Source organism: Chrysemys picta, chromosome 2 (genome assembly GCF_011386835.1).
Source record: "Chrysemys picta bellii isolate R12L10 chromosome 2, ASM1138683v2, whole genome shotgun sequence".
In the NCBI taxonomy this organism is placed as follows: Eukaryota; Metazoa; Chordata; order Testudines; family Emydidae; genus Chrysemys; species Chrysemys picta.
In genome coordinates, this window is record NC_088792.1 from 163,450,701 (window position 1) to 163,474,753 (window position 24,053).

General features: G+C 40.0%; 2 protein-coding genes across 3 annotated transcripts in view; both read left to right on the forward strand.

Annotated features, from left to right (window-relative positions):
• LOC101942705 (disintegrin and metalloproteinase domain-containing protein 18) overlaps positions 1 to 24,053 on the forward strand; it is a 95,968-nt gene that overhangs the window by 7,081 nt on the left and 64,834 nt on the right. The window contains exons 3-14 of one of the 2 annotated variants that reach the window (XM_065584713.1): positions 5,084 to 5,145; positions 5,738 to 5,816; positions 8,213 to 8,289; positions 8,511 to 8,700; positions 14,403 to 14,468; positions 15,221 to 15,292; positions 16,867 to 17,033; positions 17,343 to 17,424; positions 18,179 to 18,315; positions 20,229 to 20,412; positions 20,706 to 20,795; positions 22,819 to 23,017. In XM_065584713.1, the coding sequence (XP_065440785.1) occupies positions 5,084 to 5,145; positions 5,738 to 5,816; positions 8,213 to 8,289; positions 8,511 to 8,700; positions 14,403 to 14,468; positions 15,221 to 15,292; positions 16,867 to 17,033; positions 17,343 to 17,424; positions 18,179 to 18,315; positions 20,229 to 20,412; positions 20,706 to 20,795; positions 22,819 to 23,017 (1,405 nt within the window). The remainder of the gene's footprint in view (positions 1 to 5,083; positions 5,146 to 5,737; positions 5,817 to 8,212; positions 8,290 to 8,510; positions 8,701 to 14,402; positions 14,469 to 15,220; positions 15,293 to 16,866; positions 17,034 to 17,342; positions 17,425 to 18,178; positions 18,316 to 20,228; positions 20,413 to 20,705; positions 20,796 to 22,818; positions 23,018 to 24,053) is intronic. The other variant, XM_065584714.1, reaches the window with a different exon arrangement.
• Positions 9,664 to 12,252, forward strand: LOC135981575 (uncharacterized). The gene is made up of 2 exons (XM_065584717.1): positions 9,664 to 10,595; positions 11,645 to 12,252. The coding sequence occupies exons 1-2, from the start codon at positions 10,055 to 10,057 to the stop codon at positions 11,680 to 11,682; spliced, it is 579 nt and encodes a 192-aa protein (XP_065440789.1). The 5' UTR covers positions 9,664 to 10,054; the 3' UTR covers positions 11,683 to 12,252.

The window sequence follows — 24,053 nt, forward strand, 5'->3', positions numbered from 1 at the left end:
CACTGAGTCAAAGAGTTTATAAAACCGATGCAAACAGGCACCTTTTGATAGCCAACGAACTTCTGTATGAAGCAGCAAGCGATTGAATTCTTCGTCGTTTTCAATACAAAGTTGTCCAAACAATCTGTCATTCAATGAATTGCTTCTGATTTTGTTGATTGCTTTAATGACATAATGTAATGACCTATGTAGGCGTTCACTCAGATTTTTGGCAACTAAATGTTGACGATGAATGACACAGTATACAGCAAATACATTCAGAACCGCTTTTTTTAAATATGCAAGAAAACCCCTGTAGCGCCCTATCTTCGCTGGAGCACCATCAGTAGCAACTGACAAGATATTACTCAGGAGGATTTCTTTTTCTTTAAAAAAAACTTCCAATGCATGAAATATTGATTCTCCTTTAGTATCAGTTTGCAAATTTTTAGCAAATAATAATTTTTGGCAAATTTTTTCTTCTTTTATGAATCGCATGTATGCTAAAAGTAAGGCTTCATTTCCTGGCAAGTTGACTCATCAAGCTGTATAGAGAACTGGGATGTTTTTAAATACTCACATAATGAGTCTTCAACATCTTGAGCCATTTCATCAATTCTTCTTTGCACTGTATTATTGCTCAAAGAAATTTTCTTGGTAATATCAGACGCTGGCTTGTGTAGCATAGTGCGTATTACCTCACTTATAGCCGGTAGAATTAGTTCTTCACCAATAGTATGCGGTTTTCCCGATTTAGCAATCAGTAACGAAATGTTGTAAGAAGCACGCAACCCATCGTCATCTTCTTTGGATGCTATTGAAAAGAGTTTTGCCAATGTCGGCTGTCTCAAAAAATTTTCTTTAAGTGCTTGAAAATAAGATAAATCCTTATCTTTCTTATCAGCATGAATTTTTGTCAAATGTTCTTGTAGTCTTGAAGGCTTCATAGCTTCATTTGATAAAACTTTTTGGCAAATCAGGCACATCGGTAATGTATTGTTTGTAGGCGACTGAATAAAGCCATAGTTCAAATATTCAATACTATATTGTTTACATTTTTTCTTGGATTCAGCCATGATATTATCTGTAAAAAAAATAAAATTTATGTGTTTATTTATCATAATAGGGGCATAAAATTATCAAGATATATAACAATTTATATAATTGAAAAAGTGCAATTTCTCTCGCCGGAACCAAAATTTTTTGCAATAGTTGTGTTATTAGAATATCGCCCACGACATCAGGTATACAGTGGTTTTTGCGTAAGACGGCAAAAGACAACCAAACTAAAATACTAATGAAACTAATAAACTGGGTTTTGTTCTTTGCTCAGCATTAGATATATGTATTTGATATTAAATTGTCAAATATCAAACTAAATTTATCAAGAAATAATTAATTTAAAAAATAATCAATATGCAATTAAAAATCAAATAGTTTTAATTTAGTTTGCCCTTATTTAAATAATTGTTCCTTATTAACACACGCCTTATTTACCAATTAACACAGATGATTCGATAGATATAAATAAATGTTAATAGTTAACAGTTTTTTTACAATTTCATTCCCCTGTTTTCGTTAATATTGTAATAAAAATATGACAAATATATTGACTGTACACTTCAAATAGTACTGTACCGACACAAGCCTGCTACGATTTTATTATTAGTAAGCACTAGAGACACACAAACGTACGGTAGATATGTAAGAAAATGTATAAAAATACTCACGTGTAAATTGCTGCTTTATTGAAACAACAGTAATACAATTTGCTTTGTATGTGATTCGTAATCCATAAAGATTGAAGGTATCGAATATGAATAAAAATGTTTAAATACTTATTGCACTATTGTTAACTGCTTTTTACACAATTCAGAAACAATCTAAATTAGATTTCATACATGTTGCCTATTTATAGTATCGTATTGTAAACAAGTCATTACACGCACATATTCCTGCCGATGCATGCTGGACTTCCCGACAATGCGCGCGACACGCTCGCCTGCTAACACTTGCTTGTTAAGAGCTGTTGGCGGACTTGACCCCTGATCGGTTATAATTTGTGAATCTATTTGGAAAATAAAGTAATCACTACAACTTTAACTCTATGTTACACAACAGATGAAACATGTACGAACGGTTTTTCAAAATTTTCTTATATTCTCTTCTTTCTTTATGCTTCCACCGCCCCCTTATTTTTATTCAATGCCCCCCAATTGCACCCGAGGCTACTACTGCCCCCCTAGATCGTTCCAGCGCCCCCCAGGGGGCGGTATCGCCCACTTTGGGAACCTCTGCTCTAGACCTTTTGCAAACTGCTCAATTTCTCTTTCATACACTTTATCCAGCAATTTGCCTGCAACATCTGCTCTGTTGGGTGGACTGTATCCTGGTCTTAATGACTGAACCATGTTAATGAAGTGTGGGTTCTCAATCATACGGAAAAGAGAGTTTTTTTTTCATCAGTTACCTCTTTTTGTAATCTGCTGGTTCTTATCACAAACTTATCTATGGTTGTTTTTAGATGATGGAGATTTTTTTCCCTTTTGCTACCGGTGATATACTGTGGCTATGTGACACATATGATGTGACTGAAACACTATCATTGGCAGATAACTCTGAAACTATAGAAAATGATGGTGATCTTGAAGGTGGATAGTCTTCAGAATCCTGTATGTTGAGGATGGATTCTCCTAAACAAAATAAGTCAATGCAGTTATTTAATTATTATTACCATATTGCTCATTTAGTATTACTCATTGCATTCCCTGACACTCAGTACTACTTTAAAGGTGAAATTGTAAAAGGAAGATCTGCCTATTTCAGCTATTTATTTTTTATCACAACTGCATCTAAAATGATAGTACCATAGAGTAACAACTATATTTTTTTGCTCAAACATGAGAATTCAAGAATAGTCCAGAAGGAAGACAGGCAATCCTTAAGAAAGATGTATGAAATAAAAAAGTCTTCAGTCACAACCTGAAGATCCTGCATGTTCAGACATGTTCCTTTCATCATCTTCAACGCGGCTTCCTCCTGAGAAGGAATACTTCTCATGCTGTTGTTTCATTCGGGCAATCAGGCCTTGCATTTCTTTGTTGCACTGTTTGCATTTTGCACGCATGCCTGTCTTACCCACAGGTAGGGGAACTTCATTAAAATATTCCCAAACTGGGTCTCTTATAGGTTATAGGTTTTCCTTTCTAGTGAGAGAATGGTATGGTAGATCTCAAATCAATGAAGGCTACACTCAGAAAGACCTCAAGACTTCTGGAATATGCTGCTCAAACAGTTTCACTTTTGTTTCTACTGCCTGTCCCTCCCATTTCACATTTATCTCCAGACTTCTTCTCCTTGTCCAGATCTATTCCGCCCCCAACAATCTTCTATTCATTGAACTTTTAGAAACTTTGCACTTTTAGAGACAGGTAAGGGATTGACTCTGTGTACACAAATTTGCAGAGGGACAATAGGGTTGAGGTCTGTTATTTCTCTCTATATTTATTTATTTATTTATTTATTTTAAAAAAATTTTGCTGTTAACAAACAAGTTATCTCTGGAGACACAAATCCACAGTTTGAGAACTGCAAAAATAAGCATCTCTGATGGTATCTTCTAAACTGAGCACTGAGTCCCATTGGGTAGATAGAAAGATTAACCTAAATAATCTATACAGAAGCCCCTGGAACCCCATAAGATTGGGTCTCTAATTCATGAACTATTGGAACTCATTTACAAAACTCTTCTTAAACATTACAAGAATATATTGTCTCATACTATAGAATTAGAATGTATAATCCCTATTCCACGATGAGATGTCTTTGAGCTATAATGTATCCTAATTAAAACTATCTTTAGATAGGTTTTTTCCTCAAAAAGCATTTTATCAAAAAAATAAATAAAAAAATAAATAAATAAAAAAAATCCAATTTAAAAAAAAAAAATCATTGATTTTTATCCACCCTGCCTGGAGGTCAGAGCAGGAGACAGGCTAGAACTCCCAGATTCTATTTCTGGCTCTAAATTCTCATTGTATAGTCTGTTTTGGGGCAAGTCATGTCACCTCCATGCTTCAGTTTTTCTATTTGAATTCTTATAAACTGTTACGAAATCCTGGGATGAAAGGTTCTGTTAACATACAACATGTTAGTAATAAGAATAGAGAGTGGTAATGAAAACTTATGTTTACATACATGTCTTGGAGATTAAGGGAGGGGCCTTAAATCATGTTATTCTTTAACAATAATCTTCAGTAATTCTCCCCCCAAATTAACAAGAGCAATCAAGTGTTGGTTCACAAAAGTAAGAAGTAGCATCTGATTCTAAAATTATGAATTCCTTTGTGTGACTTCGGAATGATGCTCTTCTGAATTAGGTGAAATGTGTTATTTCTACTTCCATCCTATTTGTCCACTGGATTAATGGCATGTGTCTGGGTTCTAGATTCATAGAATCAATCATAGAATCATAGAATATCAGGATTGGAAAGGACCTCATAAGTTCATCTAGTCCAACCCCCAGCTCAAAGCAGAACCAATCCCCAACTAAATCATCCCAGTCAGGGCTTTGTCAAGCCTGACCTTAAAAACCTCTAAGGAAGGATTCCAGCGGTCTATAATATTTTCAGCAGATTCCCTCACCAGTTGAGGTTATGACGTTTCAGTTCCCATTTTATTCATTGCAACTTCCATCAGCTGGTCACGGTCACTATCACTGGCATTTTTTGCCTTTGCACACATCTAGATATCTTGAGATGGAATTGGCTATTAAATTATTTTTCCTGTGTGTTTGACATAAAACATAGACACACATTTTGAACACATGGAATAGTGTATGTCAGTCAAAGGGTGAGTGGTGGATGAGCCTTTTTAGGAAACCACAGACAATCATTCCACAGAGTATTGGAATGATACAGGGCAGTTGTTTTGGTAGCTGTCAAGAGATGTCAAAACTGCACTGATAACCATGTTAATGTCCATCCATTTCCCATTAAGAAACATTTATGGTGCATTTTTAATTTATGTTCATGTTTAATAAATGCAGAATTATGTGCTTTGCAAAATATTGTGTTACTGAATTCTGTCATTCTGGATGGTTTAGGACCAAGTGTCCTATGTCATTACAATAGAAGGGACACCGTATACTCTTCACCTGAAGCAACAGTAAGTGATTGACTTTGTTCCTAACCCTTTGGTTCTTATCTGTTATAAATCAGTCATGTGGCTCACAAAAGGTTCTAATAAGGTTTATCAAATATTGGATAATTTGTCTTCGACTTCCCTTTCTTTTCCAATAATTGGTTATAATTTTCAGTCTGTAACAGTCCAAGCTGATACTTCTCTATCTTCTTTGCTGTAGCCTCAGTTATTCCTAGTATTGTGCACTGACAATAGGAGAATCTAAGATTCTCTAATAGGAAGTATTTTCAGAGATCCATGTATTCTTCAGTTTCAAGACTTAAGCAGAAGTTTGAGAAGCTGACTGGCAAAGAAAGGAAAAGAACTGACAGGAAAAGAACTTGGAATCCTCAGAAGGGTTTGTAGATATGCTGCACATAACTGTCACCCCATCTAACTCAGCAATTTTGCAGTCTGAAAGAAGCGATAAAACATTAAATTGTAACTTAAGAAACAAAACTAAGGGATGATGCAAATCATTGCACCATGTTGAAAATAGTGTGGGTGCTCTTTAAATTTGCAGGAATGTGTAATCTTTATTTTTTAATTCAAACATTTTTTATTCTCTTTTTTATAGACTATTTTTATCTGATGATTTCAGGGTTTATACTTACACCAAAGGGGGGGCTGTTCATTCTGATTTCCCACATATTAAGGTAAGATTTAATTACCGGTACTTTGTTTTGTAGCTTCTTAGCTTTTTCAGAACAGAATTGCTGTTAGAAATACTCTCTGGGGATTTTACATTTCTTTAAGTATCAGAAAACCTCTCCCTATCTTTAGTTATTTATTGCTGACATTCTACTAATCCTGGCATGAGATTCTTCAAGGAAACATTCTCTATGGAAAATTAACAATAAGATTAATTATTTCAAGTTTATTTCGGTTGGCTAATTAGCAACTTTTTCAAGAAAACGACTAGTTAGACTGAAATGTGCTTACAGTAGTTAACTTGCAGAATGGACATTAAAGGAGCAAACATATAACTTGTGCTTAAACTCATAGGGGAAGGCCAGGACAGGAAAATTGAGGATTTTCTACTGTCCTGTACATTTACCATCGGTAATGTTTAGATCCTCCATCACAAACTGTCCTCCACAGATGCTCTACTCCAGGATTTAGCTGAAGCTGGTGTCACACTAGCTGCCTTTTCTCCTAATGTAATCCATTGCTTAATTTATTAGGATTTCCTCACACAAGCTAATGTGCTTTTTCTGAAAACAATAGGAGTTGAGGAAGTGCAGCATACTTCCGGATGGGTCCCTTAATTCCTTCTCTCAGAGTGCTTTATTGTGGTCTACAGGGTGGATCTGTGAAAGGATCCCAAGAGGTAGAAAAGTGGGTCACTAGTTGTTCTCCCATTGGGTCATCTCATCTAGATGCATGCCCTTCCCTCACCTCCATTTAATTTTTAAAGCGTATAATCTTTTTCCTTTCTCATCAAGACTCTTTTGTTTACTGGTTTGGCATCTCTCCAAAGCTTCTTATTCCCCTTCCCTCTCTGTTCTTTCATTCCTACTCTTTTTCTGCCTTTTTTCCATCATTGATGATTTCACCCTCTTTCCTCTGTTTTCTCTTTTAATCACTATCCATAGGCTCAGTCTTCTTCCCTCCCTGTGCCCCACACAGGGAAGGGGTTGCCTCAGGTGTGGGTGAGCATCCCCTTCTGACTCGAGGTAGAGCAGTGGTGGGCAACCTGCAGTCCACTAGCCGCACACAGCCCGTCAAGGTACTCCGTTGGCGGGCCACAAGACAGTTTGTTTACATTGACCTCCCACAGCTCCCAGTGGCAGTGGTTTGCCGTTCCCAGCCAATGGGAGCTGCAGGAAGCAGCAGCCAGCTTGCGCCGCTTCCCGCAGCTCCCATTGGCTGGGAACGGCGAACCGCAGCCACTGGGAGCTGCGGGCGGCCGTGCCTGCAGACAGTCAATGTAAACAAACTGTCTCGTGGCCTGCCAGCGAATTACCCTGACGGGCCGCAGGTTGCCCACCACTGAGGTAGAGTACGATGTTTGGCTGTTCCTTCTGCAAAGTAGAGCAGGAAATAGACGAAAACTGTGAGCAGTTCCAGCAGTTACAGGGCCTTTGCTATGAATACCACTTAGGAATTAGTGCTCAGCTTTTGTCTGAGGGCGGGAAAAGAGAGCCATGCATTGCTTAGCAATATAACAGACAGACGCATGCTGTAGGAGAATCTCAGAGCAAGGGCAAGCCGGGCTTGGCCATTTGCTGCAACCCAGCCTTTGTGATGGGGTGGATCTTGAGAAACCATCTTTCAAAATTTAGAGATCTACCTGGGAGCATAGAGCTTAGGATCTCTAAGGAATTACCTTGAAACTATCACTGCCTCCTCCCTTCTAAGCCATTTTGTATGTCTCTGATAGAAATATAAGAATGAAAAAGTCGGGGCCAAGATGCAATCATAAGGGCAAATCCAGTCTTTTCCATACAGATACAGAGTATTCTTGTACATTGGTACTGGCATTTCTGGTGTGGAAGAGATCAGGTGTGTGGACTTTAGGGGGCTGCATAGGACGGGCTGGGCCCTCTGTGTCACTGAACCCTTCTACATGTGAGCCCCCTATGCATCATTGCTGAAGGTGGGGAGGAGGCCAGGGTGAGTATGAACATGCTGGGGAGTATGCTGGGGAGTCTGTAATGCAGATCTTCCTAACTCCTTTCTCCTATCCTACCAGGGAAATATGTAAAGGCCTTGCATAGACTACTTTAGTCATTAGGATGAAGTATCCTATGCAGAACAGCTGTGGAGCCACTCTTTAGCCTTGGGGAAAGGTTCTTCCTCCTATAGTCCCTCACTCATCTCTCCAGCTCCCTGCCTAGTTACTCTGGCGGGCACTGACCTCAGATTTTGAGTCATAATACTGAGATGTGTTCTACCTCCACACTTCTATTTTTAGATGGTTTCAAGTTCCATACAAGTGTCTGTGGAAGCTCCAAAATGTATAGATGTGGAGATGACCTGGTTGGAGAACTATACTTACTGATAAGCAAACTATTCATTTTACTTTGATTTTTTAATTTTTTTTATTTAGGATGATTGCTACTACCAAGGGTATATTGCAGGCTTTCCCAATTCACTTGTGACACTCAGCACCTGCTCTGGGCTCAGGTAATGAAATATTTTAATATAATTTTAATATAATTAATTATAATAAAACCTCTAGTAAAATTCAGTATCCCAGATACTTCTGTGCGGTTACAGTTGGAAAATGGTGACTTTTTAATGGTGCCCACTATATATAGTATCTAACATTTAAGGTCTCAAGCTGATGGCAAATTAATTCAGATCATTCTATAATTTTATGTAACCTGCACTGTTTGCTTTTTCAGAGGGCTATTGCAGTTTGAGAATGCTAGCTATGGAATTGAACCCTTGGATTCTTCACCTGGGTTTGAGCACATTATTTATCAAATAAAGAATGAAAACACTCAGAGTCCACTTTTTGCAAACAACTACACTGATATAGGGAGAGAAAAGGTGACAGGAAAGGTGTCTTACAAGCTGCATACAGATATTGAAGTGAGTGCCGCTTTTTATCATAATGGTAGAGATTATGTCTAACCTGAAAACTAGGGCACAGGAAATTCACTGTGATGGTCTTGAATCTGGATTTAATTTTTAATTATGTCATTGATATGCAGAAACTGGGCATATGAAAGTCATTACTTTGATAAGAAACAATAGTACTGGGAATAAGTTATTAATGAAGAAGTGTGATCCATTAGCCTGAACATGATGCTCTGTGTCATCACGGTATCTGCAGACACAATGTTGCCCAAATTCTATCTCAGTCGGGATGGCTTTAGCCACACATGCACAGCTCAGGCCTCAGGCTTTTGAATGAGGATAACTCCTGTAAATCTCCCTGATTAGAGTCTCCCTGTCAGCATTAAACTGCAGGTCTAATTTTCACTTGCAAATGTAAACAGTCATGCCTTATTTTTGGCTCCCTACTTCTACTTTAAGTACTCACTCTTGATGCCCTTCCACCATGGCTTGATTAGAGGATGGATTTTCAATCCTGGCCTTCCACAGAAAAAAATCCCTCTCCTAGAACTTCATGTGTAGATCCTGTTTGCTGGGTCAAAGAAGGTATTGAGGACCACAGAGACAACAGACAAGATGTTGCTGGTGCCAGTGGTTGAGAGTGAAGAGTGACTGGAGGGACATTTAACTATCCCATCAGAGAACTGGTGGCATTTCAAAGGGCAAAAATAAGACCCAAATGGCACAGGAGGCATGAAGTTCTCCAGAGATGTTTGAGGTTTAAGGCCTTGGTCCCCCAGAAGCTTCCATTGGACAAGGGAGACCAATTCATAGAGTGGAGTGGGAGGGAAATTATTTTTGATTGAGACTAAAATTTGGCATCAGAATGTCTGATTTTTCACTTTTCAAGAATCTGGAAAGTGATGGCATTTGGCTGGTTTGGCCAGCTGTGCATATTACTTCTGTGGCTCCTTGGTTCAGAAGTTTTGCTAATAATGAAGAGTTAGGCCTGGTCTACACTATGAGTTTAATTCGAATTTAGCAGCGTTAAATTGAATTAACCCTGCACCCGTCCACACAACGAAGCCATTTCTTTCGAAATAAAGGGCTCTTAAAATCGATTTCTGTACTCCTCCCCGACGAGCGGAGTAGTGCCCAAATTGATATTGCCATTTCGAATTAGGGTTAGTGTGGCCACAATTCGATGGTATTGACCTCCGGGAGCTATCCCACAGTGCACCATTGTGACCACTCTGGACAGCAATCTGAACTCGGACGCACTGGCCAGGTAGACAGGAAAAGCCCTGTGAACATTTGAATTTTATTTCCTGTTTGCCCAGCGTGGAGAGCACAGGTGACCACAGAGAGCTCATCAGCACAGGTAACCATGCAGGCCGATAATCGAAAAAGAGCACCAGCATGGACCGTATGGGAGGTACTGGATCTGATCGCTATATGGGGAGAGGATTCAGTGCTAGCAGAACTTCGTTCTAAAAGACGAAATGCCAAAACTTTTGAAAAAATCTCCAAGGGCATGATGGAGAGAGGCCACAATAGGGACTCAGATCAGTGCCGCGTGAAAGTCAAGGAGCTCAGACAAGCCTATCAAAAAACAAAGGAGGCAAATGGTCGCTCCGGGTCAGAGCCACGGACATGCCGCTTCTACGCCGAGCTGCATGCAATTCTAGGGGGGGCCGCCACCACTACCCCACCTCTGACCGTGGATTCCGAGGCGGGGGTAATCTCATCAGCCACACCTGAGGATTCTGTGGACCGGGAAGAGGAGGAGGAGGAGGAGGAGGAGGAGGAGCTTGCTGAGAGCACCCAGCACTCCGTTCTCCCCAACAGCCAGGATCTTTTTCTCAGCCTGACTGAAGTACTCTCCCAAGCCAGTATCCAAGACCATGACCCCATGGAAGGGACCTCAGGTGAGTTTACCTTTTAAAATATAAAACTTGTTTTAAAAGCAAGTGTTTTTTAATGATTACTTTGCCCTGAGGACTTGGGATGCATTCGCGGCCAGTACAGCTACTGGAAAAGTCTGTTAACGTGTCTGGGGATGGAGCGGAAATCCTCCAGGGACATCTCCATGAAGCTCTCCTGGAGGTACTCCAAAAGCCTCGCCACAAGGTTTCTGGGCAGTGCAGCCTTATTCCGTCCTCCATGGTAGGACACTTGACCACGCCATGCTAGTAGCAAGTAATCTGGTATCATCGCATGACAAAGCCTGGCAGCGTATGGTCCCGGTGTTTGCTGGCATTCAAGCAACATCCGTTCTTTATCTCGCTGTGTAATCCTCAGGAGAGTGATATCGCTCATGGTAACCTGGTTGAAATACGGGAATTTAATTAAGGGGACAGAGGTGGCCATTCCTACTGGGCTGTTTGCCTGTGGCTGAAAAGAAATCCTTCCCTGCAGTTAGCCAAGCGCAGGGGGGAGGGGGGAATTGGCCCTGAGCTTTTCGCGTTTGGCTAGCAGGGATCTTCCCTGATACCAGCCACGCGCTGGGGGGAAGGGTAAAGCGATCATCCCAGAGAATTCATGGCGGGGGGGCGGGGTGTTAGTTTGGTTCCTGCAGGGATCTTCCCTGATACCAGCCACGCGGTGGGGGGCGGGATAAAGCGATCATCCAGAGAATTGGATGGGGGGGTAGTTTGTTTTCTGCTGCTGAAGGTTAACAGGAAAACCGCAGCACTCAACGGGCTTTGCTTGGTATGTGGGAAAGGAGGGCGCAGAAGCCGAAAGACAATGGCTTACCATGGCCGCATGCAAGCCGAATTCTGTTGCCCGGATCTGCGTCTGTGATCTCTAGCAGCAAAGCCACAGGCACTCAATATTAAGAGGCAAAATGCGACCTTGCGCAGAAATCACATATGCTATGTAATGTGAATAGTGTTGTTCACCGTGAAAGAGTATAAGCATTGTTCTGTAAAATGTATCTTTTAAAAAAATTTTCTCCTTTTTTCCCTCCCTCCAGCAGCTGCAAATTTTTCAAGCCTCCCTCCTCCGTCCTGAAGGCTATCTCAGATAAGGCGTCGGAAAAAGATGACGCGAGATGAGATGTTTGCGGAAATCATGGAATCCACCCGTAGTGAAAGAGCTCATCTGAATGAGTGGAAGGACACGGTTTCAAAGTATAGGAAAGATGCCAGTGAACATGAGGACAGGAGGGACCAACGTGAGGAGAGGAGAGACGCTTGAGATGAGAGGTGGCAGCAGGAAGATCAGAGGAGGCAGGATGCAACGCTGGGGCTGCTGCGTGAGCAAACAGACATGCTCCGGCGTCTGGTGGAGCTTCAGGAACGGCAGCAGGATCACAGACTGGCGCTACAGCCCCTGTATAACCCCCCTCTCCCCTCACCATGTTCCATAGCCGCCTCATCCAGACGTGTAAGAATGCGGGGGGTGGTGGTGGAGGCTCCGTGCACCCTCCCATTCCACCCCAGTGGACAGCCCAAGCAAAAGGCTGTCATTTTTTTAACCTTTTTTTAGTGGCCTTTTCCTTCCCGCCGATCCTCCTCCCAAACCCCACCCGGGTTCTCTCCCTCTTTTTATAATCAATTAATAAAGAATAAATGATTTTTAAATGATGGTGACTTTATTTCCTTTGAAAGCAAGCTGTGATCGAAGGGGGAGGGTGGGTTCCTTACAGAGAATGAGTCAATAAAGGGGGAGGGTTTTCATCAAGGAGAAACAAACAGAAATTTCACACTGTAGCCTGGCCAGTCATGAAACTGGTTTTCAAAGCTTCTCTGATGCGTAGCGCTTCCTGATGTGCTCTTCTAATCGCCCTGGTGTCTGGCTGCGCGTAATCCGCAGCCAGGCGATTTGCCTCAGCCTCCCACCCCGCCATAAAGGTCTCCCCCTTACTTTCACAGAGATTGTGGAGCACACAACAAGCAGCAATAACAATGGGGATATTGGTTTGGCTGAGTCAGTAACGATCGCCAGCGACCTTTTAAACGTCCAAATGCACATTCTACCACCATTCTGCACTTGCTCAGCCTGTAGTTGAACAGCTCCTGACTCCTGTCCAGGCTGCCTGTGTATGGCTTCATGAGCCATGGCATTAAGGGGTAGGCTGGGTCCTCAAGGATAACTATTGGCATTTCAACATCCACAACAGTTATTTTCTGGTCCGGGAAGTAAGTCCCTTGCTGCAGCCGTTTAAACAGAGTAGTGTTCCTGAAGACGCGAGCGTCATGAACCCTTCCCGGCCAGCCCACGTTGATGTTGGTGAAACGTCCCTTGTGATCCACCAGTGCTTGCAGCACCATTGAAAAGTACCCCTTGCGGTTTATGTACTGGGTACCCTGGTGCTCCAGTGCCAAGATAGGGATATGGGTTCCATCTATCGCCCCACCACAGTTAGGAAATTCCATTGCAGCAAAGCCATCCACTATGACCTGCACATTTCCCAGAGTCACTACCTTTCGTAGCAGCACCTGAGTGATTGCTTTGGCTACTTGCATCACAGCAGCCCCCACAATAGATTTGCCCACTCCAAATTGATTCCCGACTGACTGGTAGCTGTCTGGCGTTGCAAGCTTCCACAGGGCTATCGCCACTCGCTTCTCAACTGTGAGGGCTGCTCTCATCTTGGTATTCTGGCGCTTCAGGGCAGGGGACAGCAAGTCACAAAGTTCCATGGAAGTGCCCTTACGCATGCGAAAGTTTCGCAGCCACTGGGAATCGTCCCACACCTGCAACACTATGTGGTCCCACCAGTCTGTGCTTGTTTCCCGGGCCCAGAATCGGCGTTCCATGGATAGAAACTGCCCCATTAACAACATGATCTCCAAAGCACCGGGGCCCGCAGTTTGAGAGAATTCTGTGTCCATGTCTATGTCCTCATCACTCTTGTCGCTGCGCTGCCATCGCCGCCTCCTCCTCGCCTCGTTTTTCTGGTCCTGGTTCAGCATAAACTGCACGAGAATGCGCGAGGTGTTTACAATGTTTATGACTGCTGTCTTGAGCTGAGGGGGCTCCATGCTTGCTGTGGTATGAAATCTGCAGTGTTCACCCAGGAAAAAAGGTGTGAAATGGTTGTCTGCCGTTGCTTTCATGGAGAGAGGGGTGAGGCTGTACCCAGAACCACCTGCGACAATGTTTTTTGCCCCATCAGGCACTGGGATCTCAACCCAGAATTCCAATGGGCGGGGGAGACTGCGGGAACTATGGGATAGCTATGGGATAACTACCCACAGTGCAACGCTCCGGAAATCGACACTAGCCCCGGTATATGGAGGCACACCGCCGAATTAATGTGCTTAGTGTGGCCGCATACATTCGACTTTATACAATCTGTTTCCAAAATTCGAATTCTGTAAATTCGGATTAATCCCGTAGTGCAGACATACCTTTAGCGTTGTTATCAGTTGTGTAGTCTGTTTTATACTCATCTCTATTTTCTTAATATTGTGGTACAGAAATTAAGACCAAATTATGTTGAAGTTTTTGGAATCTGTTATTGTTATTTGTATTACTGAATCTTTTAGTCTAACAAATAATGTACCATAGGTTTATAAGGTTATGATTGTTTCCAGAAATATAGAACTCTCTCCATGAAAGGATAATGGTGGTGTTTTTGAGCAGCACAGCTGAGCATAGGTAGTCAAGCTAAAAATCTAGTGTTAAGGAATGTACCTCCTTATTAATTAATCTCACAGTGTTAATAAGTGATACAAAAGGTAAAATGTTGAAATAATTACGAAATGTTGAAGGCTTTTTTTCAGTCAATGTCAGATGTCACTAAATCCCCCAGATACCTGGAAATCGATGTCATTTTGGACAAGGGTTTGGTAAGTCCATATCAGTCAAATTTGCTTTACTTCATATATTTCCATTACTTTTTAAAACATGTCATAAAAATGCATGGTTTTAAGGCTGTCCTTCTAAAGGTCTGGGATGTAATAATCAGCTATCACTAAGGTTAAGATTTTGTCTTGGGTATTTTTAGTAAAAGTCACGGACAGGTCACGGGCAATAAACAAAAATTCACATAAGCCTATGACTTGTCCTTGACTTTTACTAAAAATACCCTTGCCGGGATGGGGAGGACAGTCAGAGCCTCAGCTGCTGCTCCTGCAGTGGGGCTTACCCAGCCTGGTCGCTAATCCAGCCCCAGCTGCTGCTCCTGAGGCCACTTCTTCAGTGGCAGTGGCCACTGCTCCGGCCCCAGGCTGCTGCTCTGGCCCTGGGGACTGCTCCATCCCCAGGCCACTCTCCTGCCGTTGTTCCTGGGCAGGGGCTGACAGCTACTCCAACCCTACTGCTGTGGCGGGCTGAAGCCAAAGAAATCATGGATGTCAGTTAAAATAATGGAATCTGGAATTATCAGATATATAGTAGCCATTTTGTCAAAGGATCAATGCATATTTTGTTTATGGACTTGGAAGGAAACCGAGAATGAAAATAATTAGACACATTTGAATGCTCAGAATTTGAGGCTCATGTGAACATTCCACTGCTTCATCAGGGAAATGACTGACCAAAAAAATGTTGTATTGTAATGATTTTTAGCTGTTACTTAAAGAATTGTGTTATTTTCCAGTACAACTATCTGGGTTCAGACAAGGATCTTATAACAGAAAAAATAGTCCAGCTTCTTGGATTTGTCAACAGTGTAAGTTACTGCCTTTTTTGTTTCATATTGAAATGAAATTTGGATGTTTTACTTTGATATTATTAAAGGTCAAAGATTTTCTAGATTTTCTCATTTTCTCCAGGGAATTGTTTAGTTTTGATTTTAACTCTTGGCTCTCAAGTTTTTGGCTCATGACAGCAAGGAGATCTTTATAGCAATTAGAGAAAAAACATTTAAGTGCATCACCTCAAGCTTGTGTTGTATTTCTCTGAAGTCTTGTCTAGACTGGTTAAAAAGGTGGGTTTTTTAAACTTGTTGCCTCAGACAGATATGTTATGTAACATGTTTTAATTCAGTGATGTTTAAAAACACATTAGCACCTAGTGTAGGCAGGTTTAGCCTCTTTCACAATGTTAGCCAATCATAATCAACCCTAGATTCCACCCACAGACCGTGGTGCTCTCATCCATCTGAGAGTGTAAGAACTCTGCAGTATACCGTCCCCAGTTTTTGTCCATTTGTGTCCCTCAGGAAAGTGAAAATCTGTCTGCCTGTCTACATGGGGCAGTTATATCAGTATAAGGTGGCATGTGACTATAAACCACTAAGTTATGCCAGTGTAACACACACACCCCACGTGAACATTCTTATTCTGGTATAAGAGTCCCTTTTTCTGGTTTAGTTTATTAGCAGTTTAAGCTAAACTGAAAAAAGCCACCCTTATTCCAGGATATGAGTGTCCACACAGGGTTATTATACTGTTAACTATACCAGTATAATTATAACAGTATAACTGGAAAATGTTCCCATGTAGACAAGCCCTAAAATTGTTTTATTCCTCTTTTAGCATTTGTTTTGACTCTTGGTTCTTTTGTTTTTGGTTTCTAATTAGTATTTTACTTTTATAAAGTTTTTGTCTAGCTTTATTATCTGTTTTCTGTTTGCCATAAGTCATTTTGATCCTAGGTGTCTGCTTTTCTCCAGAGATACAAACAGTAACAGATCTCCACTCTGTAATCACTTGTCCAGAGCCCTGATATCTCTAAACCTGTACACGCCAGCAAGGGTTGCTCCTCGGTGCTTCCAATTTTCCATTTCTTCCTTATGTCTCACAAAGGAGGAGGAACTTTGAAGAGATTGCTGTATTGGTGCATCTCTAGGCTCATTAAACAGCTGCCAATCAGAAAATCAATTTTTCCCTATCAAAAATTTTCTATTCTCATTCAGCCTTTTGTACTAAAAAAAAAAATGGAAAATTTTTGTTTGCCTCTGAAATTGTAGTGTTGTGGACATGATCAGGGTTAGGGCTTATAACCTATTATTTATTTGAATATATGCAATACTTATGAATCCTCTTTTTATTTACAGAAACCCCTCCTCTCAGAACCATCGGGTTTGGTCTTCTGGGCAAGCACTATGTATTTTGTTTGCATTTTTCTCTTCCCATTCCTCTTTTAGTTTTACAGATGTTGGAGAGAAGTGCCCCCGCAACCAAGTGCTGTTGTATGATGTCCATTTTGCTCAGTTGGGCCTTTAGCTTAATCTTTATAAAATTAAAATACTGCTATGCATAAAACATAATTGAGCATCTGTTTCTTCTGTTGTATTTTCAGATGTTTACCCCCCTTAATATGACAATTGTACTGTCTTCTTTGGAGTTTTGGACAGATAATAATAAAATTCGTACAACAGGGGAAGCTGATGAGATACTACAAAGATTTTTACAATGGAAAGAATCTTACCTTGTTCTACGGCCACATGATATGGCATATTTATTTGTGTAAGAAGAACATTTCTCTATTATTAAAAAAGCACACTGGAAATCTTTTAGACTGTCATAGCATGGACCAACACAATTCCACAAGACCAACAAACATCTCTTGTAAAAAAAATAGAACAGACACTATGAATTATTATAAATATAATTCTAGATGTACTGTGTTTACAAAATATTTTCAGATTTCTCAGAGTGTTTATATTGTAAACAATAGAAAGTAAAAGTTAAACTATAAAAAACAAACAACATTGTCATTTTAAACACTGCTACGAAGAAAATAGTTATATTCAAGAGTCTGTTTTTGTGTTTTAGTTACAGGGACCACCCTAGTTATGTAGGGGCAACATTTGCAGGAAGGATTTGTCTCAGAAACTATGCTGGAGGAGTTGCCTTGGTATAGTATTATTGGATTTACACGGCTAGTGAACATTGTAACACTGGCTTCAGAAGGAATGGTGGTGGGTGCTCAGCATCCGTGAAGAAAGAGCTCATTTGTATTTAGATGCGTTAAATAGGGATTTGGATTCTTGACTTTAGGCACTTGGTTAGAAAAATTTGGCCTAAAGTGCATAAGTATATCTTGCAGTAGAACTTTGAATTTTAGGGTTTTACTTGCTCTATAGTCTCCTCTTAGCCCTTTAAGGTACTTTAGAGCTGTAATTCGGAAGGTGCTGAGTATTCTGGCACTAATCCAGCAAAGCACTTAAGCATGCTTATCTATAACTATGTGAGTAGTCCCATTAATTTGAGACTGATCATGAATTAAGGTTAAGCACAATTTTAAATGTTTTGCTACATCAAGGCCAGAAGTTAGCACTTTGCAGGATTGAATCTTAAGAACAGTTACCATATGCAATACAATATGTATTTCTTTTACATATTGCATGTCAAGTTCTGCACTGTTTTTCACATCTTGGGCATCTTCATTGCTCTCATTTGAGTTTTCCAGAATGTAAGTCAACATGAACTTTGGCCTTGTATTGAAGACAAGCATCTTAAGGTTCTTTTCATAAAAGTACAGAAATTTGTATAAAATACGACCTGACTACACTGGGCAGGAAACCGAAAGGTTTAGAATTTTATCATCGTTTTTGTTTCTTTAACTGAGTTACTTTGATGATAATTTTCAGGTTTTTTTTCTTATTTAGTATCAAAGGGCTGTAACACTGGAGACATTTTCAGTCATCGTTGCACAGCTGCTGGGGCTTAGTCTGGGAATAACATACGATGATTCTAGGGACTGTCAGTGTCCAGGATACACCTGCATAATGCACACCAAAGCAGTGTAAGATTTTTATATTTATATACATCATGTAACATTGCATTATTATTATTGAGAACTGTTTTCCTGTGGCATGCAAGTTCAATCATTATAAATGACCATGGATTATGATTTAAGTGGTTGTGTGAAGTGCTGAATGCCTCCTGTGAAGTGTGAGAACCCTCAAATTAGCCTGTTGTCAATGGAAGTCTTGGGTGCTAGTTATGTATACCAAAAAAATAACTAATTTCTAAAGAACATATCTGAAAATAATTTTTCACATCTGCATGCAAGTATACATTATTCATGTTTATATTGTAAGGTTCATAGTAGGCATAGTAGATTTTTGTTACCTTTCCCATGTATTAATGAGCTTAGAGTGGAACAGAATTCACTGTTGGCTTGTTCATATTTTTGTAATGCTTTATTTAATTAGTTTTCTGTTTGTGTGATTCTGCATGGAAAGGGTTAATTTTCAAAGTCTGGCACGATTAGGGTGACCAGATATCCCGATTTTATAGGGACCGTCCCGATTTTGGGGTCTTTTTCTTATATAGGCTCCTATTACCCCCGATCCCCTGTCCCGATTTTTCACATTTGCTGTCTGGTCACCCTAGGCATGATCATTACAGTTACTGGCTGTCATGTGCTTAAAATCCTTTAGATCGTTGAAAGTGGTGGAAAGAGTCTAAACTCTGTTGGACAAAGTCTGCAATAGTCTGCAAGTCTGCAATAAGGGAGCAATCTCACTGAAATCTGTGGGATTGCATGCATGTAACAATGCAAAATTTGTCCCGTGGCATTCACTGGGCGTTACTTTGCTCTTTTTCTAGGAAACTGCTTTTAATTATTTTTTGGATAAAACATTCAAGATCATATGACTAAGCCTCAAATTGTATTTTCAATATATATAGTCAATTCAGATAAGATCAAGCCAAGCTAAAAATGAGCTACTCTGTACTGCTCCAGAAATCTTCTGAAAGTGTTCACAAGCTAATAAGCTAACCAGTGGCTCAGGGGACTGTCAATAGGATCATTTAATCCTGCTGTCACTGAGTCAAATCCAGCCAAGGGACCCTATGGAAACAGATGCCTGTGACTAACTCAGGGAAACTGTTCACACACTGAAGTGTTTTCAGTATTGGGGCCTAGGTTTATTGTGACAAATAATCATTAGTAGCTGGTGGCAATTAATTTATATGAAATGAGTTCATAAATCCAAAAGGAACTATATTATGCTCATCTGTTCTGGTGTTCTGCATAACACAGGCCATAGAACCTCACCTGGTAATTTGTTCATCAAATAAATAACTTCTGTTTGAGGTATGGCATATCTTTTCTAGTTTTTAATGGACAGATGTCCGTGTTACAAAAACCATCATCAGAATCTAGCTCTACAATGAGATTGTTCAACTTCAATTTATTTTTCTCAGGTACAGGGAGATTTGATCTGTGTATTGATAAAATGGCTCAGGATATTGTAACTCTTTATTATTTATGTAATGTTTTGTGTATATGTGATTTAAAGGAAACTAAGGCCATTATAAATAATCCAGTGATGTGATTTTGTTAATATTTCACATAAAGTTTTAGTTTATAAGAAAATAAATGAAAATGTATTTCCATTATCCGTTAATAACCCTAACATATTTAGATATTCCATGTTTTACCTCTGGGAAGATAAAGGCACAATTAAGTTAGCGGATATCTCTGATAAAGGAATATTAATATCTTTCTCAATAAAACAAAAGGATGGTATTCTAGTTGCTAATTTCTGCCAATTTTTATTCTTAAGACATTATTTGAATGCAGTTTTACAAAATGAACTGAAAGACCCTCAGCTGAATATTTTGGAAAGTAGCATTAATGATATTAAGTACTCCAGGATCGTTAATATCTTCAGTTGGTATAATTTTTCATTGATAATTTATTTTTAGACTTTCCAATGGAGTAAAAGCCTTTAGCAGCTGCAGCATTAGAGACTTCAAAAGTTTTATAAAACATAGGGGAGGAGACTGCCTCTCTAACAGGCCCTATTTGAATACGTCCTACAAGAGGGCTTCAGTCTGTGGCAATCGTATTGTGGAAAGAGGAGAGCAGTGTGACTGTGGCTCAGCACAGGTTAGTACTCAATACCAGAAAGCCTAAGTAGTGTAAAATTCCACTGTTCTCAGTTTAGAAGAATGGTGCTTTGAGAGTTAGTACCCAACTGAAATTTGGGAAAGTCACTGAAGGACTTACATATATTTATAAACAGTTTTCATGTTGGTATTAACCTTGTTGTTGCTTGACACTCATTTTTCTTTGCGGATCTTTCAAGTTGTTATTCTTAAGGAATGAGAATCTTGGACAGACAGACTCTTTAGAGAAGGAAAATTTTAGAATAGCTAATGCGTCTATGGTTTATTTTTCAGGAGTGTGCAAAAGATAAATGCTGCACTAACAAATGTAGACTTAAGCCAAGAGCAAAGTGTGGTACTGGATTATGTTGCCAAAACTGTAAGGTAAGGTGTATATTCAGGATTATCATATGTTTAACACAATTTCTAAATTTTAGAGAGACTCTGTTCACTCCATAGTTAAAGATGAAAACCAGCTTTCCATTTGTGTGAACTCATACTCACACTTTGTGAAAACTGCCCTTCATACTTGACATTTGCCTGGGTGGTCTTTGGCCAAAGGGAGCATTTTAATGGCGTTTTTAATTTGAATCAGACAACACTTTTCTGATATGGAAGTTTGGGGGAAAATATTATTTTGAAAATTCTTTTTTCCCTTTTTTAGTCAAAAAATGTCTTGGCCTAGAAGTCCTGTGAAGTTCATCAACTTGGTCAAAGCTCAGAAAATCCACGGGTTTGGTAGGGCTTAAGTGCCACAGTGGGCACCACTGGAGCTCCTGAGTACTGCATGGGTGTAGCGGGGTGAGCACCCCGCTCCGGAGAGAAAGGGGTTAAAATCAGCTCTGGGAAAGGGCTGCCCCGAGGAGCCAATCAGGGGAAGGCAGGTAGCAGCCAATCCAGGCCTGGTAGGGCTGGTATAAAGAGGGCTGTGAGCTAGGAGGCAAGCAGTCTCACTCCAGCCTTGGCATGGCAAGGACCGGGTTGTCTGGGAGCACAGGGTACCTTCAACAGAGCAGTGTTGGGGGAGGGGCAGGCTGAGCTGAGCTGGGGAGCTCAGGCCTGGCGACCTCCCAGGCTGAGGCCTAACAGGAAGACCTAAGGAGGTACTGGGGCTGCAGGGAAAGGCAGCAGGTCCAACCCCCTAGCCAATGATGAGTGGCCATTGCAGACTGCAGTTTGCCCCTGAGTAAAGGGGCTAGATGAGGACTGGCAGTGTGTCACTGAGGTGAGGTGGGCTCAGGGGAATGGGGTTCCCTGGGTGATGGGCAGCACCCCAAGGTAAGGGGCACTGTAGTGTGAGGGACGTGGGGCCTACACGTGGGAGAGATAAAGGGACTGCAGAGGGGTAGGTAACAGTGGGCGAGACACCGTCCCATAGAGGGCGCTCTAGGGCTGAGAGAACTAATTCCGGGGAGGCGCCGCGATGGTGAGTCCGTGCTATGCTACAATGGGCTTGTCTTGTGACACATTATAAACCAGTTAGAGCCAGGATTATGACACAAGTCTTCTCAATCACAGTCTCCTACATGAACCACTAAATAATCCTGCCTTCTTTGAAAATGTGAAGTGCTATGTGAATGTTTTTACAACTTATAAAATAAGAGAACAGTACTGCACAAGGGAGAGCAAGCACCTCTGTCTTTATCTTAGTTATACAGCTTTCTGTACAAAACATAGTTGAAGATAGCCTCTGCCCCAGAAAGTTTACAGACTAAATAGACAAGACAGACAAAGGTTGGGAGAGGGAAATATTATTATCACCATATTACACCTGGAGAAACAGAGCACAGAAAGATTAAGTGACTTGCCCATGGTCAAAGCTGTCTGTGGTAGAGATGATAATTGAACCTAGTTCTCCTGAGTCCCAGTCCAGTGCCTTATCTACAGTTTGTCCTTCTGCTCAGTTCCCTTACTTCACCCAAATAAGGTTCCCTTAGCACTAGGGTTTGATGATCTCTTCCTTTCTTTGAAGTTTAGATTGGTATATATCTCATCTCTGCACCTTCTAGTGGAACAAGTTCTCCAGACAGGGTCAGCAGGACTATTCACATGTGTAAAATTAAGCATGTGCATAATTTTGCGGGATTAGGGCTTTAAAATGAAATATTTCTGAGATAAAGGATCATATTTTACATGTCATCCAAAAGCTGATACCTCTAACAGTATGATTTAAAAGAACCCTGGGTGACCTGCAGTCATACATATAGTATATATATAAGAATTTTACAAGGAATTTTCACATTCATCACAGTCAGTGACAACCACGTTAAACAGCATATATGTGGTGGTGTTATTTTCTTATTCACTGTATCTTTTCTTGTGCTTTACATATATTCTGTTATTTAAACATTATAGACCATAATCTTTGTAAACCATGCACAGTCTCCTTATTCCTACTTTTTTCTAGTTTAAGGCAAAGAATAAGAAATGTAGACCCACGGCTGATAGTCAGTGTGATCTCAATGAGTACTGCAATGGGTCATCTGCATTCTGTCCAACTGATCTTTATGTTCAGAATGGACACAGATGCGAACACAATACTGCCTATTGTTACAAAGGACGTTGCCAGTCTCCTGATATAGAGTGTCAGAGGATCTATGGAAAAGGTAATGGAGACAATTATGTTCTTGTTTGTTCTAAAATCAAGTTCCACTAAATGCTGTAATAATAATAATTAATAATAAAGACTTACATAGCCACTTTCATCCATATATCCAAAACGCTTTATAACAGTGATTAACCATATTTATTCCTTTGTATTGATGGTGGGGAAATGAGGTACAGAGTGGCCAAATTACTTGTCTAAAGTTGTCCAATGATATTAAACATTGTTATAAAGGCATGGCGGTTATCCAGAAGCTTAGATTTGATAGAAATAAAGTAAAAATGAAGTGGTGATTGTAAATTAAAATTCATTTGTAAAATATGTCTTCTTTTTTGCTAACCAAATAGCAGACTAGAAAACCAATTCCGAACAGATCTCACTCTTTGCTGCAGGGTAGATTAATTTAAATCATTATTCAAATCAGCAAGCAGGAAACCTTGATCTAAATAATCAAATTTAATCATGTTTTGCATTTGTACTTTTTCACTATTTTCCTAGAGAAGGGTTGCTGCTCACTGATTTGTAACCATTAAAACATTGTTGAATTGCAACTAAATATAGCCTTTTCTTTGAATTTTGGTATTACCTGTTGCTAATCAGGAGGATATACAATATATGTACATTTATTTAAGCAGATATATTGCTTAATATACACTTATTCAGATTCTTTATTTTTTGCTTTTTTGTTGTTAGAAAATGATGACTGATGCATTTCATTTTTAAAATAAATGGCAATTCATTTTTTATTTCTGATTTGCGTCAAGCTCTATTTGCATGAAAATTGGAATTCAATTAAAACTGCACAAAACCAACATTTACAATTTTTAAAAATTAGTTAAATAAAACAACCCTAAATGTGCTAAATACACAAGAAAATTTATCAAAACATGTTTTGCTTTAAAACTAATGGATTTATTAAACAAAGGAAATATTGTAGTGAATCGAATTGATTTCTTCAGGTCACCATTTCCTTCATGATTTAAACCTAGTAGATCTTATCCTCTCACACCTAGTTTTTATTCTTAGACTGGAAGAGG